The following is a 15,732-nucleotide window of genomic DNA, read 5'->3' as shown; positions in this document are numbered from 1 at the left end:
TGAATGTAAGGGTCCTGGAAATGGGGGCAGTTATGCAGTCTGTTGGGGGTGGGGAGCTTGGGAGGGGAGTCAGGTTGTTGTTTGCTGATATCTTGGTACTGATGGCAAATTCGAGTGAGAAACTGGAAAAGATGTTTTGAGTTTGTGAGTGAGTGACCAGAGAAAGTTGAGAGTATATGTGAATAAAAGCAAGGTTATTAGATGTAACATCAAATAGGGAAAGGTTAGTTAGGATATGAGTTTGAATGGAGAGAACTTGGAGGATATAGAGTGTTAAAGACACATTACCTGGGAGTAGATATGGCAATGAATGGAACCATGGGAGATGAAGTGAACCAAATGGTGCTTGAGATCATAAAGATCCTAAACACAGAGAAATGTGTTGCAAGAGAGGTCACTCTCCATAGGGGGGAAAATGGGGATGTTTGAAAGTATAATGAAGTGGGTGGATCCAGGAAACAAAATGTTTGGACAGTACATTGTGTGAAGGGAATTGATCAAATAAGAAATGATTGGGTATGAAAAAGGTGGGGTAGTAAGAGGAGTACGTATGAGAAAGCTAAGTGGTTTGGACATATAAAGAGGATGACTAAGAGGGTATAGATGTTAACAGTGGAGGGAACAAGGAAAAGGGGAAACTGATGAGGAGGTGAAGGCTGGAGTGAAAGATGCTCTAAAAGTTTGGGGTCTGAACATGCAGGAGGGTGTGATGTGCACAAGGGATAGAGTGAATTGATGTGGTATTTAGGGTATGACATGCTGTCATTGGGCTGAATGAGGGCAGATGAAGCAGCCAGGGGAAACCAAGAAAAGGTCAGTGGGGCATGTTTATGGATGGGGGCTCTAGTTTTGATGCATTATACGTGATAGCTAGAGAGTGGACATAGGGGAATAAGTTCATTTCTTCATCTGTTCCTGGTGCTACCTTGATAAATGGGAAAAGTGAAGATGAATGAAAAAATAAAAACTTTGATAAATGTTTATTCATAGAAAATGTTTTTTTTTATATTTACTAACTTTTTATTTAAATACATAGCCACATAAATACAGTATTTAGATCATCAGTATGATTAGACTTTCTCTATTAAATATATAGGAAGAATGTTAGTTTGTAACTGCCTAGTCCAATAAATGTCCGACAGTCAAGCTTTTCCTGTACACAGCATAAATGGCAAAATAACATAATCCTACATTCTTAGGTCCACAGAAAAAACAAAGTATCTCTAACTATATATTCATCTGTAGTTAATATAAATCTGTATATCTTTTTGCCAGAATAATGTGATTACAAATACTTTTAACATATCCTTATATCAAGTGTCAACCTTTGCAAATGTTGCCATTAATGGATGAAGGCCTTCTACATAACATCTTGGAACATCATTTTTCCTTGCTCAAAGTCAAGACATACTTGATGATGAGTCGCTGTGGGTATGGCATTGTATTCACATTACACTGCTATCATTTCCTTTGCTTAGTTAATGTAGTAACTGTACAGTAGCATCTAATTTGCAAGATCACAATTTCAAAGGTATCTGCTAAATAGACTTGTAACCACATTGTGTACAAAAGGTCATTCTTTCCAAATATGATGACTTAAAAGATACCATGATAATCTTCCACCAGCATCTAATAGTCTTGTGTTTGACTAAGGTTGCTAGAGTTAGCAGCTTTGGATAGCCGATGGAGCTGATCAAATGAATGTGGCAGGAAAGGTCGTATGCTGTTAATTTCTAACAACGTCAGTCTGTCTAGCTTAGCATGAGTTCCCTCACTCTGAATAAATTCTGCTACAGATGACCGTAGCTTGGAGATCCTCAGGTCCCATATGTCCTGCAAAATAAAAAACTTATTCTACATTTCATTCTTATGTCCATATCTCCACTCCAACTGTATTCTCTGCATTATCTACAGCATTAACTCATAAAAGGTGGGTGTGGTCCAAAAATTCCATCATTGCGTGTACGGAAAAATAGAAATCAGGATCCCCAAGGACAAGGAAATACACTGAATCAAATATAACTTTTGTGTTGACCTTGTCCACTGCTAAGTGAGGGGCAGAGGAGGGTGTGGATGACATGTCTGATAATTCTTGATAAGAGAGGAGGATGTGATGATGTCTCTTTCTTGCTACAGTATTGTGCATGTTTTCCACCTCAACTCTCGTATCATACACAGGCACAACATTGGGGGTGAAAAACAGGAACATACTTGGAATATTACTCCTTTATATGAAAAATCAATGTGAGGGAGATTGGCTGGCAGTGTAGGAGGATATTTAGAGATTTCTTTTTTCACTATCTTTAACATAGTTTCACACTACTCTTATTTCATACACAGGCACAGCAGTGATGATGATAATGAATATAATTAGAAATATTACACTTTCAAACTATAAACAAGTGTGAGGACTGCAAGTGGTGGGCCTGTGTGGAAAGGATACTGGAGGTGTTTTCTTTTTGGAAAACCTCTGTACATTTCATGTTACCAAAGCCCTCTGTCAACCTACAATTACATAAAGAGAGAATTTTCTTTCATACTCTTTGCCATTTCCCACATTAGCAAGGTAGCGTTAAGAACATAGGACTGAGCCTTGGAGGGAATATCCTCACCTGGCCCCCTTCTCCGTTCCTCTGTTACATAATTTCTTCCATAAGCGTAAAGTCAGAAGGGACATCTTCCTTGGAGGCCTCCCTCCTACTGAGGTCATCCAAAAATGTATTTTCTACAAGGTCAATGTGTATTCACATATTCACAATCTTCAAGTGAGAGGCCATGCATTTACAGAAGTGGTTGTCAAGATACTATGAACAGAATTTGTCTTTGCCCCTTCTACTTGATAATAGAAAGTTCCATATGCTACTTACGTTAAAGTCAGCTGGATATCTAAAGAGAATCAGAAAAGATTAACACATCAAATCAACCATTAATGTCTCCAGACAGATATTTGCCTCTAGATGGACTTTAAAACACTGAGTTTCGTGCCACAATTTCAAGGCCACACACCGTGCCCGGGTGGTGGCTACGGCAGCAGTGTGGGATAATCTCTCTCCTCAGTCAATCATTCTCCAACCATGACAATAAGAGCATATTTTCTTGAGTTTTTAAGGAAATAAATTGTGTAGCTTATAGGGAGATATAGAGGACTTCCTGAATTGAAAGATGACCAAGATAAAGGGGATTTTTGAGCAAAAGTGGATGCAGTGGTGTCAGTACCCATCAGACTTTGACAACCCTGCACATGGCTGATAAGGTAGGCAATTTTACATACTTTAACAGTTTTGTTTTGAAAAAGAATTAATAATGAATCACACTGATATGCTTTACACATGACAGCTGGAGAATGGATGCGAGAGAATGTGGCCTTTCTTCATATGTTCGTAGTGCTACCTCACTAGTGCAGGAAACAGTGATCGGTTATGAAAAAGAAAATTGATTATTCGAAGAAAAGATTGATTATGAAAGACATAATAATAATCAGTAATCAGTTTTTGGTGTAGTGAAAATTCACAATGAAAGTGGCACTAACTTGACATTTGGGCCTCACTCCTGCTTTTTCAGGTGCACTGTACATTATTATTGTGAAAGTAGTGGGCAAAATATACTTATGTGATTTTTTTTAATTATATGAGTCTTTGAAACTGTAAGGTGAATAAATTTTTTTAGATTGAAAATGTGAATTTTGAGGGTTGGAAATAGGAATTAGAGACATGTGTAAGGGTTGAAGCCCACTCAAACTTATCTGCTTCTTCAGTACAAAAATCTGCAACACTGTTTTTCAACGTTTGAAAAATACACAGTCTTTTAATTCATAATTTTCTGCTTATCCAAGAATGCATACATTTCATATGTAGGTTTTAATTTATAATTTTCTGTTCATCCAAGAATGCATAGAATGCATACATTTCAGATGTAGGTTTTAATTTATAATTTTCTGTTTATCCAAGAATGCATACATTTCAGATGTAGATTGTGCTTAAAAGGTTTCTGCACATGGTATCTAACCACTGTAATGGATTCTTCCAAGAAGGAAATCATTCAACAAGAATTGAAGATTAACCTTGTACTCCTAAGCATGTAGTCAGTGCTTATATTGCTGCTGATATGGCAGTACATCCTGCTTGGCTTTAGTCAATATTGCAGTGTAATGAAGCAAGTGGACTCTCATGCCACTTACATTAGAAGTACGGAGCTGACGGTTGTTGCACAAAAGAATCGTGAAACCTTCATTATTTGCTGATCTTGTGGACCAAGTTGAGTTAGGGCAGTCTTTATTCATAAACTTGTCTTGCAGTGTGAAAGGATTTCTAACAATTGATGTATATAAAAATGTTTGAAGAAATGGTGCCTAAAATTGTATGTACTGCAGGATCTGGTTAGATTATTTAGGTTTATTCACCACCAATGCTATGCCTGTGTTCAGATTGGAACACTTAAGGGTAACCAAGCAAAGCCAAAAATCCTGGAAAATGTATTCTACAGTCAAAACCACCTGAACAGCTTTCCTTATTTTCATTTACTTTGGATAAGCAAGTAAAAATAATTATCAACACACTCTAATTACCAAAATTCCATATGATCATCTGAGATTTCTGCAAATCAAAAGAATTATTCATAAGAGAACGAATACAGCAGATAATGAAGAGAAATGTAAAACTTCCTCTTGCTTATGATTCATGGGCAAAATATCAACTTGGTACCAAAATATACACATTCATATTTTGTGACAAGTGACAATCACTTAGACTGCTTTAATTCCTGAAAATGCTTAAATCTTGAATGATGGCCAATAACAATTGATGTGCTCTTAGAGAATGGTCGATACCAGCAAACTGTGTTTTAACATTTCTCATCTCTGTTTAAATATCCAGCTGACTCATTGTACTATTTGTAGCCTATAGAGATCTCTTCCATTGCTAAAAAAGCACAGGAAAAAATCCTCTCTCCTTAATACCCCGACAACCACTATTATGGGTGCAAAGCCATCCACATGAAGGCTATGTGTACAAAGTGACCACGTGCTGGATGACTCAAAACATTAAGAGAAACACATATATCGGTTGGGAGGAAAGTGAAGAAGGTTAACTTGAAAAATGTGAAGAAATAAGTAAAGAGTGATTTTGGCAGGATTACAGGAGGTACTTGTGAAAGAAATTATGTAACGGCAGCACCTAATTTCTTAAAAAAAAAAAAAGGTAACCCTGGGTAACAAAAGACTTTAGCTAACAAAAAAATGGTAAAGAGCTGGAGTATTTCGAATACAGAAACATCTCCAATATCCTCCCCATGTGTGCCAACCACTTAATCTCTTCTCTTACTATAGCGTAAAAGGAGCACTATCCTTATATTCATATTATTCAATGCCAATCATCTGCTTATGTATGAAATAAGTGTATGACTTGCTAAAATTGAAATATAAGCATTTCAGAGTACATTGATTAGATTAATTCTGGAAATATGGAATGAGTGAATGAGGCAATATTTCTGACTCACCTTAACAAGTGTTTTGACCTGTTGAGAGTTTGGAATATCTTCAGGGGCAGTCGACAGTATCAGCTGTGCAACCACAAGGTAGTGCTCACATGGCATTTCTGTGAACACCTGTCAATACAATAAAAACAAAGATAATCTATCAATCTTTCTGCAGATTCTACTTCCTAATGGGCCAGTGGAAAATAATTTTGATTTTCCTAAAGATTTCTGTCATCATTTAAAAACTACAGACATGAAATGAACTTGAAAAGAGAATCTTTAGCTCTCTTCCTCATTTTTTCTTACAATAGTCATGATGGTATATCAAGGAGAGAGTCACAAACATGAAAAATTATAAAAAATATATAGCCCTGACAAGCTTGTTTCATAGGCTTGCATACTTTTCCCATCGGTTTTACCCATTATGTGGACATCAAGGACATACATGTACAAACATGAAGCTGCCTAACTGATCACTAATGCTGAGTTTGTTTTGCATATGAAGGAAATCTACAAATTTAAAACTTTTCATCTTTTCATACCTGATTGCCTTTCCCACTTTTGCGAGGTGATGTCAAGAGCAAATGAGCTGTTATGTAAAATATCCCCAAAGCCAGACTACCATCCACAGCCAAGCCCAATTGACTACTCCATGGTTTACCTTTACTACTTAATATGTCCTGGTTCAGAACATTGACAGCAGATTCTCTGCACCCCATGTATCAAAAATTCCTTCTGTTCCCTCAGTCATAATTTTCTGGTTGTATCATAAAATTCAGCGAAACCAATTTTATATATAAAACATTACTGAAACATTAATGGGCTATGGGATGCGGCAAGAGAAATAAGGTGTCAATAAGGATAGGCAAATCTGTAGAGAAGGGCTTGAATAATGTTCAAGCTTGGCAAATCATTAACAATAACATAACATAGCTGAACAAAATGGGGCATTTTTTCTATACCTTGAACAAAATAGGGCATTTTTTTTTTTTTTTTATATCTGACTTAATCACTTAAACAAGGTAGCATCAGGAAAACATCCAGCTTGAAGTACCCCAAGGCCTCCTTAGCTCCATTCCTACCATTTCCTCCTTGCTCATTCCCTACATCTCTGACACAGATCTTCTCTAACAATCTCTTCATCTCATCCTTTCCAAAAGCCTGAATCATTTCAGCCCATCTTCCTGGACCTCTGCATGAGACTGCACTCACTATCACACCTCTCTTGGACATTCATTTTTTCTGTGGTTACTCTGCCTCAGGCTACATATTGTCCTTATGCAGTTTGTATGCAGCACATGGATCCTCTTCCCTTCCTTAGCATCCATAGCCCAAGTCTCACATCCGTACAACATTGTCAGAGCAACTATACCTTCAAATATGCCTATCTTTGCATTTACTGACACTGATCTTTCCTTCCACTCCCTTCTTTACAGATCCAGAACCTTAAACCCCCTCTTGCACCTTATGGCTCTCTTCAACCTCACTTCCACTCCCAGGTATCTAAAACACTTCCTGCATGTCTTGTTTGAGGAGTTCACCCATGATTGACAGTAACTATGGATATCAACTTTCTGCAGTTACTCCATTTATATTTCTAATTCCTCATAGCGATACATTAAACTGTCTTTCCAAATTTTTGTTGGATTCCTACATTTTTCTGGTATCAATTTAGTATATTCCCAGGTATTTTTCAGGACTTGATATTTCTTTATCTTCCTTCCCGAGATGCTTTTACGTTAAAACATTTAGTAAGTCTCCATTTACCTAGTATATCTGTAACACTTTCCATAATGAATCTTTGTCAAACTTGTCATAAGCTCCCTCCAGATCTGTCAATGCCACATACAAGACATCTCTTAACCCAAGGATTTTTCATTCACATTCTTCTGAGGAAACACTGGTCCACACATCCTTTACCTCTCCTGAAACTACATTGTTCTTCCCCAGTCTGCTGTGCACAACACAACCGTCTCAGTTGCTGATCTCCCATACACCTTATCAAGTATACTTATATCATTTTGATTCAGATACTCATTTTGGCCCTCCTTGCCTTTATGCAAGGGAACTATTTGATCACTTGATTAACCAGTCAACAACATAATCTCCTTTCCTGAGAAACTTAAGTGCAATACCATCTACTCTTATCACATTTCATCTTGCACATGGCTTGGCATCATGCTTAGGATTAAATGTCTATAGGTGCTGGCTTAAAATTTAATGGCTTATAATCCTTTTTCTCTTATGTTTCAAATTTTGCTAATCATGTCCTTGCTGGTGAGAATCTTTTTTACCATGGCCAAACATTACATCTACCTCTCCCTTCTTTCCATCCTGATTACACTAATGCACAGTCACCCAAGTCTAAACCTTCAAGGGAAATCCCTCACTTGGCTCCTGCTAATTGGAAAGTGATAATACAAATGGGGAGGGTTTTCAAGCTACCACTCTTTCCCAAAAGATGCCTTCTTTGACATACAGGAAATACGTAGGAAAAAGTATTTTCTCCCCTAGCCATAGGGATAAATGGGACACAGCTTGCTGAAAACTTTAGAATGAACATAGTAAATAGGAAAAACTATGAATTAGAATGTCAGATAATCATTACACAGTCAAAAGCTTCAATCACTTGGGAGTAACACCCAAACCACAAGTGTCATTTACCCTATCTTGCCTTTGTAGTTATCCATGCTGTTCAGGAAACATAGCTTGGCAAATGTCACATAATCTTTGTTCATAAATCATGTATCTAAATGTATGTAGAGCTTGAATATTTCATAATTGGCATTAGTTTTCTTTTATTTGTGTTGGTAAACTAAGCTTTATACTCATCTTGTTACTCCCAGTGTATATCAGAGATGAACTTTCATAACAGGAAAATGCTCTAACTTTGATGTAGCCTTTCTTACCCTCCATCTGGTCAAAACATAAAAAGAGCTAAATAATGGCCACGTAAATGTCATATGATAAAGGCAATACTGAAACAAAATGCGTTTTCCCGAATCATACCTTTGACTGACTCTCTTCTTCCTTCTTCTCGGCTAACTTTTCTGCATCCATCCAATCAGGTATAACCAACCGGCACTTCCCTCGCTGGCGAAGATTCATGCCTAACCACATCGGTACTTCCATAGGTATGCCTGTATAGTAAGAACCATATTTAGTAATACTCTCAAGTTTATAAAACCAGCTTGCACTGGCCACCCATGAGCACCTAAATGTTTTTCCTTTTCCCACTAATGGTCCTTTCCTTTAGCCACATCCACATAGTGTTATCATTGACAACTTGCTGTTTTCTAAAGCACCACATGAATCTTAAAACATTGCCATTTCTTCAGTTCTCTGTTTTGTTCTGTGGTAATCACCTGATTACAAAAATACCTTTGGATGATTTTAGACATATTTGGTCAAATAGACTAGGAAGGGGGTCTTCAGATGTAATTAAGAAATTTTGCAGTGCAGTACTCAATATCCCTGGCACACACTTTTACAATATTTGATAGGAAGGATGTAACAGCTTTTAATGTGAGTATGGATGTAGCACTGATTCATTATGATGTGTTACTGTAAGTAGTGACTTCATACAAGTGGTATGATATGCCTGCTTACACACTTGTTGCTTTAGAACTCCCAGAAAAAGGGAAAAACCTTAATCTAGGAAGTACTAAGTTGACTGTTGTATTATGAGAACATTCACTTTGAAAACTGTATACTAGGAAAAATAAGATGAGGGATTTGTGCTACAAACAAGTTACTGCATAATTAGGCATGGGACAAAAAAGACTGCCTCCTCCCCAAAGAAGGTCAGTCTGCAGCAGGGGTAGGTGATGTCCCCATGTTGTTTAATTTGTTTATGGATAGGGTGGTTCGGAAGGTGAATGCAAGAGTTTTGGAGATAGGGGTGAGTATGCAGTCTGTCGAGGATGAAAGGGCCTGGAAAAAGAGTCAGTTGTTGTTTGCCGATGATACAGCACTGGGGACTGATATGAGTGAGAAACTGCAGAAGTTGGTGACTGAGTTTGGAAAAGTGTGTGAAAGGTAAAAGTTGAGAGTAAATGTAAATAAGAGCAAGGTTATTAGGTTCAGCAGGGTTTAGGGAAAAAATTAGTTGGGACGTGAGTTTGAGTGGAGAAAAATTGGAGGAAGTGAAGTGTTTTAGATATCTGGGAATGGACCTAACAGCAAATGGAACCATGGAAGTGAGTCATAGGGTGGGGGAGGGGAGGAAGGTTCTTGGGGCAATGAAGAATGTGTGGAAAGAGAGGACGTTTTCTTGGAGAGCAAAAATGGGTATGTCTGAAGGAAGAGTAGTTCCAACAATATATGGTTGTGAGGCTTGGGCTACAGATAGGATTGTACGAAGGAGGATGGATGTGTTGGAAATTAAATGTTTGAGGACAATATGTGGTTTGAGGTGGTTTGATTAGTAATGAAAGGGTAAGAGAGATGTGTGGTAATAAAAAGAGTGTGGTTGAGAGAGCAGAGGAGGTTGTGTTGACATGGTTTGGACATATGGAGGGAATGAGTGAGGAAAGGTTGACAAAGAGGATATATGTGATGAACTGAAATGGATACCAAGTAATGAAATCCAGCTCAGCATTCTCAAAATAATAAGGTGTAATGTAATGTGATTCTTATTTGTTTTATCAATGAAACATAATGAATCCATGGAGAAAACGTTTCTAAACTATAATCAAATGATTATGAAGATCCTAGAGGCTCCTGGTGTCAAGGTCATAGAGACAATAAAATTAAGAACTGAAGTAAACTGTATGTAAGAAAAGGGACACTCAATGGAGATTATTTACAATGGAGGAAAAAATGGAAGACAGGCTCAGAAGTAAACATAAAGTAAGAATAAAGGAAGGAATGGAGAAAATTCAGGGAAAAACACAAAGCAAAATTCTTGAGGAAGACACAAGAGAAAGAGAGAGAACCCTTAGCAAGACTTGCACAAAGGCTACATGGAAAATGAGGATTCGGGCCTAAAAGCATGATTTTCACAAGTTCATCACTGCAGTATTAATCTACTGTTATGTCTATAATATAATCATTACTATTACATTCTTGATTAAAACTGCTCTGTATAGAACTTCATTCCCTTCAGTGAGGAAACAGGAATTTCACTGTACATAAATGAATTCTCACCTGCAGTAAAGGGTCCCACATCACCAGATATGAGATATAACTTCTCTTGCGTAAAATTTGGTACTATAGTAATTGGAGCCTTTTCTGCCAAGAATTCTATCTCCGTAGCATCCATTATTATTCTGCAAAATACAAAATAGCATGCTGCACTATATACAGAAACTTCATTTCTTTAATTATTAAAATTATTAGAAGTACAGTTAAAGAGAGAAGTTTTCTTACCTAAATTACAAAAGTTGAGGAAAAGTTAGATCTTGCATATCCATATTACCATACTCTTTTCAAGTACACCAATACCCCAATTCATGCAATTTGACTTTGTTTCAACCACTCTTGCTTTCTGCAAGAAAAATTCAGTTATGCAACCATTGGAGGCATGCATGGACTCTGTTATACAGCTGTTGTGTGTAAGTCATAATGGATGTGTTGAGTGAGTAGCCATGCAAGACAGCCTGTGTGCTAACTCAGAGTCACATTTTCTGTTGTGTGAGGACCTATGGTACTTGCTTTCATCTTTTAGTCTGTGGATTTACGATCACTTTTGACTTTAGCACTTTGTCATCTAAATAAGTATGAAAAATAAATCCTTAGTTTACCTTTGTTCTGCAGTGGTAGAGTGCAGATGTGAGCATCTGGGGAAATCCCAGCCAAGCACTGCAGTGCATATGAGAGGAGTAAGTGGTACATGGCAAGGGAGGAGAAAGGGGCAAGGGAACGCATGGGAAGTGAGTGGAGTACTGAAGCTGGGGCACAGTTTTTAAAACTTATGGAGAAATTTTGTGTAAGGTGATGTGTGTCTCAGTTGATCACATGCCGACAATCCAGACAACAAAAAGTGAATATGGTAACTGTCATAAACAAGTTTATCAATGAATTACTATGAACCTTTTACTTCACTAACACTTTTCTTATAGACTTCCTTCATGTACAACCTGCATCACTCTAGCAAGATGTATTGACTGACAAATGATGGATGTCAGAGTTAAGATACTTTTAGCAAGGTAGATGTACTAACATATGATATGCCAGAGATTGGACAGTTAGAATATCCAAACATTAAAAAAGTAACTGACATAAACAAGTTAACATAAGAATTACCATAAAGCTTATGTTTCAGTAAGACTTCTTTGCACCAGACTTCCCTAGTGCACCACCTGTACAGCAGCAGGTAGATGGTATGGTGTCACTAAGAGACAACAATATGTGTGATTTCTCTATGTTGACAAAGGTGCTACTGAAGGATGCATGGATGGTAATGTGCCAAATCTTTTACTCCTTTGTGCGTGTGCAAACATACGCACATACAGGCCTATGCCAGGTACCTATTTTATTGACCAGACCATGGACCAGCTGCCACAACTAGAATTCAAACCTGTGCAGGTTTGATCTTAGGCAGCCCATGCATGCACGGCTGTCTGTAACACTAACTGCTACATGATGGAGGAGGCCTGTGGGAACCTGCAATTTTGGTTTATGATGCTAGTTGATAGGTAGCCACTAACCGAGGGGTATATTGTCGGTACTACCCGCCTGGGTATTGGGAGGGTTAGTGATGGCTGTGTAGTGAGCCAGCATTTCATTGGCGGTCAATTTGCACTCCTCTGTCCCAGGTAGCTCCTTTCTTTCTGTCTCGCCTACACATGGACTGCTGGCATCTGTTCACAAACATACAATCTTTCTTTGTCATGCATAACACTTGACAACTCACAAATCAATCTTCAGAACTCTAGATTTTCCTGCAGTGAGCACTATTAGCTAGCCCTGCCTTTTGGGCTAAATTTCACACCAACTTTGGAGTTTATCTAGGTCTCTCTCTAAGATGAAGTTAACCTCAATTTTTACTTCCCTCATTACCTTGGTATCATCCACAAACTTGTTCAGGTAGGATTCCAGTGCTTCTGGCAAGTCTGTCCATCTATCTACATCTCTAATGCCTGTTCTCTTCTGGAACTTCCTCAAGGGGGTGGCCATAGCAATAGTCTCCATAACTAGTGAACTCCAGTGCTGCTTCTTAGCCTTTAGTGCCTCACTCTCTAACACACTGCTGGCAGAGGGCAACTCTAGCACAGTGTTTGCAGAGGCTCCTATCTAATGTTCCTACTGACTACTTTAACCTAATGCTCCTATCAAATCTTCCTTCCAAATACTTCTACCTAATGCTTTTACCTATTGCACTTGCCTAAATGTTCCTTCCTACTACTCTTTATTGCTTCTACCATTCTGCCAATAGGCAGGGCTAGCACAAAGTGCTCACCACAGGAACTCTAGTTACAAAGAATGAGTTGTGTTATGACGAGGAGAGACTGAATGTTTCTGGACAGAATGCCAGTAGTCCACATGTGGGTGAGGCAGAAACAAAAAATAGCTCCCTTGGATAAGAGGAGTGCAACTTGACAACCAATGAAGTGCTGGCTAGCTTTGCAGCTGTCACTAACCCTCCTGACACCCAGCAGCTGGGTGGTACTGGTAATACACCTTCCTGGTCAATGGCTGACTACTATCTACTGGAAAGTCATTCACATGAATAGTTTCCGCAGGAAGTCACCCATTTATTCTCTGATTATCTCTTCCAGTACCTTACAGATTATACTCATACGGGAGACCAGTATATGTAGTTCAGTGCCACTTTCCAGTCTCCCTTTTCCACTGCAATTTTTTTCAAGTGTATCTGCACACATCATCAGTACATCAGGATCATGAGCCTTATTAGGGTCAAGACCCTTTAGTATTCTATCAGTGTCCTCTCAAGAAGTTTCAATGCTTTCTACATCCCCACCTCATTCCTTCTCTCTGGTGTTGGGGCTATAGCGTCTTACTGAATCTGTCATCATTTTGTTCCTCGCATATCCTTACATCATCCTCTATAATTCTTCCCTCTGAATCCCTTAGTCGTATTAGCTGCTCTTTAACTAGCAATTTCCCTCTGATGAATTTATTGATAAGTTTTGGATTATCCCTAGCCTTGCCCACAATATTCTCTGTTCCTCTTATCCTATGCATGTAATTACCAAAATTGATGTTGATTAGTCTCGCATTTTTCCTTATATACATAACTAGTATCACCTTATTTAATATTGTCTATTCAAATATAACACTCCAAATCATGCTCAGCATGTATTTCTGTAATCATAATAAATTATATTAAGCACCCAAAATATAAGTAGCCATTTTTCAAAGCCAGTGTAGATGAAGAGCGAAAACAGACTTACCAACATCAATAAAACCTGTGAAAACCCCACCTAACCTCCCCATGCAACTGAGTTTATTGCAGAGTAATTTATTATGACTCCAGATCAATTTCAGCTTTGAATAATAATTGACTTTTGTTCAAAAATTCTTGTGCAGCATTTAGTGAATATAATTATGTGTACTTCATAATTTGGAGCATTACCAATGTATTCCATTAAATATCAGTTACAAAGAAAGTAATGTATTGGAGAAGATATGGGGTTAATTAAAAAAAGTAAATGATACTTTTGTAAAAAATTGAGAGAACCTCTGAAAATCTCATGGAACCACTTATGCAGACAAGATATACTTCAGTTTCAATTTTCTAGTTGAATTATTCAGGTCACACTGATGATTAAGCACAGCAGCGTCAATAACGTTTGATGTCGAAAAACAGACAACACAGCAGGTGGCCATGAAATCCCCAGCAGTAGATGGATGTAATACATGACTATCATTTCAGCTATTAGATAGTTTATATGGGGTTTATTAATATTTTACAGCTACTAGGTAAAATTTTAAAAGTTTTGTTGAAATTTTATAAGTGTACTACTCTTACACGAATCAACACCAAATTTTTCTTGATATTCATAACCCTCAATACAGTTGCCTTATTTGATATCATTCAGTACAATACCCTTAATCTTGTCTACAACTGTTATTTTATTCTGTAACCACTACACCAGCATAGCAGAACAAAATCAGTCAGAACCAAATTGTAATGCTTGCAAAAAAGGACACATTATAATTGATATATTTTGATGCATGTGGCACCACTGGAATTCTAACACTATGTATACTTAATAAAGAGGGAGGATTTTAAGTGTAACATCCATGATACTGAGTATTCAGTTAACCTTGGCCCATACGTGAGGTTAGATGAGATTTTCCTAGGTTTTGTTTATTGTCAGGCAAGATCTGATGTCTATAAAGATACAGGGAATGAATTGCTGTATAAGGGGATTCATTTCACACAGGGTCAAATACCAACAATTCTACAGACATCTGAATTCACTGTTTACCTCTCAAACTACAGAACCCTTCTTCGTAACCCTACCACTATACAAATATGGTACAAATATGCCAAATTTATAAATATTTACTGATGGAATTGCATGGAATGGCTGCCAACGGAGAAGTAGGATTATGGCACAATGGTCACTTGCTTTGTTGTCTGTTTAACATTTTGTGATCAGTTAGCACGATGCTCAATCATCGGTATGACTGGTATACTACCACTATAGTGTTAACAATGTAATATCATATCTCTGCTGCTCAAGAGCTTCAGTAAGGTTTCACAGGTCCTGTTGATGTTAATCAAGTCTTTTTTTAAGTAAGTCTACATTGATTAACCCCATATTTTCCCTGATTGTTACAGCCCTCATCACTACTGCCTTGTCTAATATCCAAAATCACGTTACGCAACTCTTATGTTCATCAAAACTTCACCATTAATGTTGAACATATTCACTCAATATACAAAGCCGAGTTTCGACGTGTGGAGAAACTGGTAATTCACCGTGACACAAAATTAACATAAGGACGTTATTTTGACAATGTGTCACATTTTTAATTGCACTGTACCAATATATACTTAGGTCCTCTGGATAATGTAGGGTGTAAGATATTAATTCACTCGAAATTCTGGACGTTTATTTCGCTTCTGTTTCTGATGTTCTAAGGTTTTCTATCAGCAGACAGCATAATCGCACTTGTAATTCGTCCATTTTATCGGAAATCCTAAATTTCCCTGAGAACAGAGCTTTAAATGTACCTCTTCCCTGGTTGCCGCCGATGTTGTCATGGCAAACGTAAACAAATGAAATGGAAATGAAATAATTCCTCAGAACTTACAATTCTTTTGTAAGAGCCAAATTAATTAAT

The 15,732-nt window shown here is 37.6% G+C and overlaps 1 protein-coding gene and 1 long non-coding RNA gene across 4 annotated transcripts in view; one reads left to right on the top strand and one right to left on the bottom strand.

Moving 5' to 3' along the window:
* LOC139755995 (uncharacterized) overlaps window positions 1-5,223 on the top strand; it is a 19,063-nt gene extending 13,840 nt beyond the window's left edge. Inside the window, exon 2 of the long non-coding RNA XR_011714235.1 lies at window positions 3,964-5,223. This is a non-coding gene — a long non-coding RNA (uncharacterized lncRNA). The remainder of the gene's footprint in view (window positions 1-3,963) is intronic.
* Window positions 966-15,732, bottom strand: Psf2 (DNA replication complex GINS protein PSF2-like protein). Of its 3 annotated transcripts, none has more exons than XM_071674910.1 (5): window positions 15,623-15,732; window positions 10,621-10,742; window positions 8,482-8,612; window positions 5,494-5,601; window positions 966-1,833 (listed from the first exon to the last, which is right to left on the bottom strand). In XM_071674910.1, exons 2-5 carry the CDS (start codon window positions 10,733-10,735, stop codon window positions 1,630-1,632), a joined length of 558 nt encoding a protein of 185 aa, XP_071531011.1. In that variant the 5' UTR covers window positions 10,736-10,742; window positions 15,623-15,732; the 3' UTR covers window positions 966-1,629. The 3 variants fall into 3 exon arrangements, with proteins under 3 accessions (XP_071531011.1, XP_071531010.1, XP_071531012.1); XM_071674909.1 differs by lacking the exon at window positions 15,623-15,732 and adding an exon at window positions 14,952-14,980; XM_071674911.1 differs by lacking the exon at window positions 15,623-15,732 and adding an exon at window positions 10,843-10,971.

This window comes from Panulirus ornatus, chromosome 20 (assembly GCF_036320965.1).
Source record: "Panulirus ornatus isolate Po-2019 chromosome 20, ASM3632096v1, whole genome shotgun sequence".
Classification (NCBI taxonomy): domain Eukaryota; kingdom Metazoa; phylum Arthropoda; class Malacostraca; order Decapoda; family Palinuridae; genus Panulirus; species Panulirus ornatus.
The sequence above is the reverse complement of the archived record's forward strand: the minus strand, read 5'-3'. Positions and strand labels throughout refer to the sequence as shown.

What these genes read in the sequence shown, in the direction of transcription:
- Psf2 (XM_071674909.1), bottom strand. An exon ending in TGTGGGACCCTTTACTGCAG is followed by an intron (nt 8,613 to 10,620) that starts GTGAGAATTCAT and finishes CTTACTATACAG; the next exon opens with GCATACCTATGGAAGTACCG. An exon ending in AGGTCAAAACACTTGTTAAG is followed by an intron (nt 1,834 to 5,493) that starts GTGAGTCAGAAA and finishes TTTATTTTGCAG; the next exon opens with GACATATGGGACCTGAGGAT.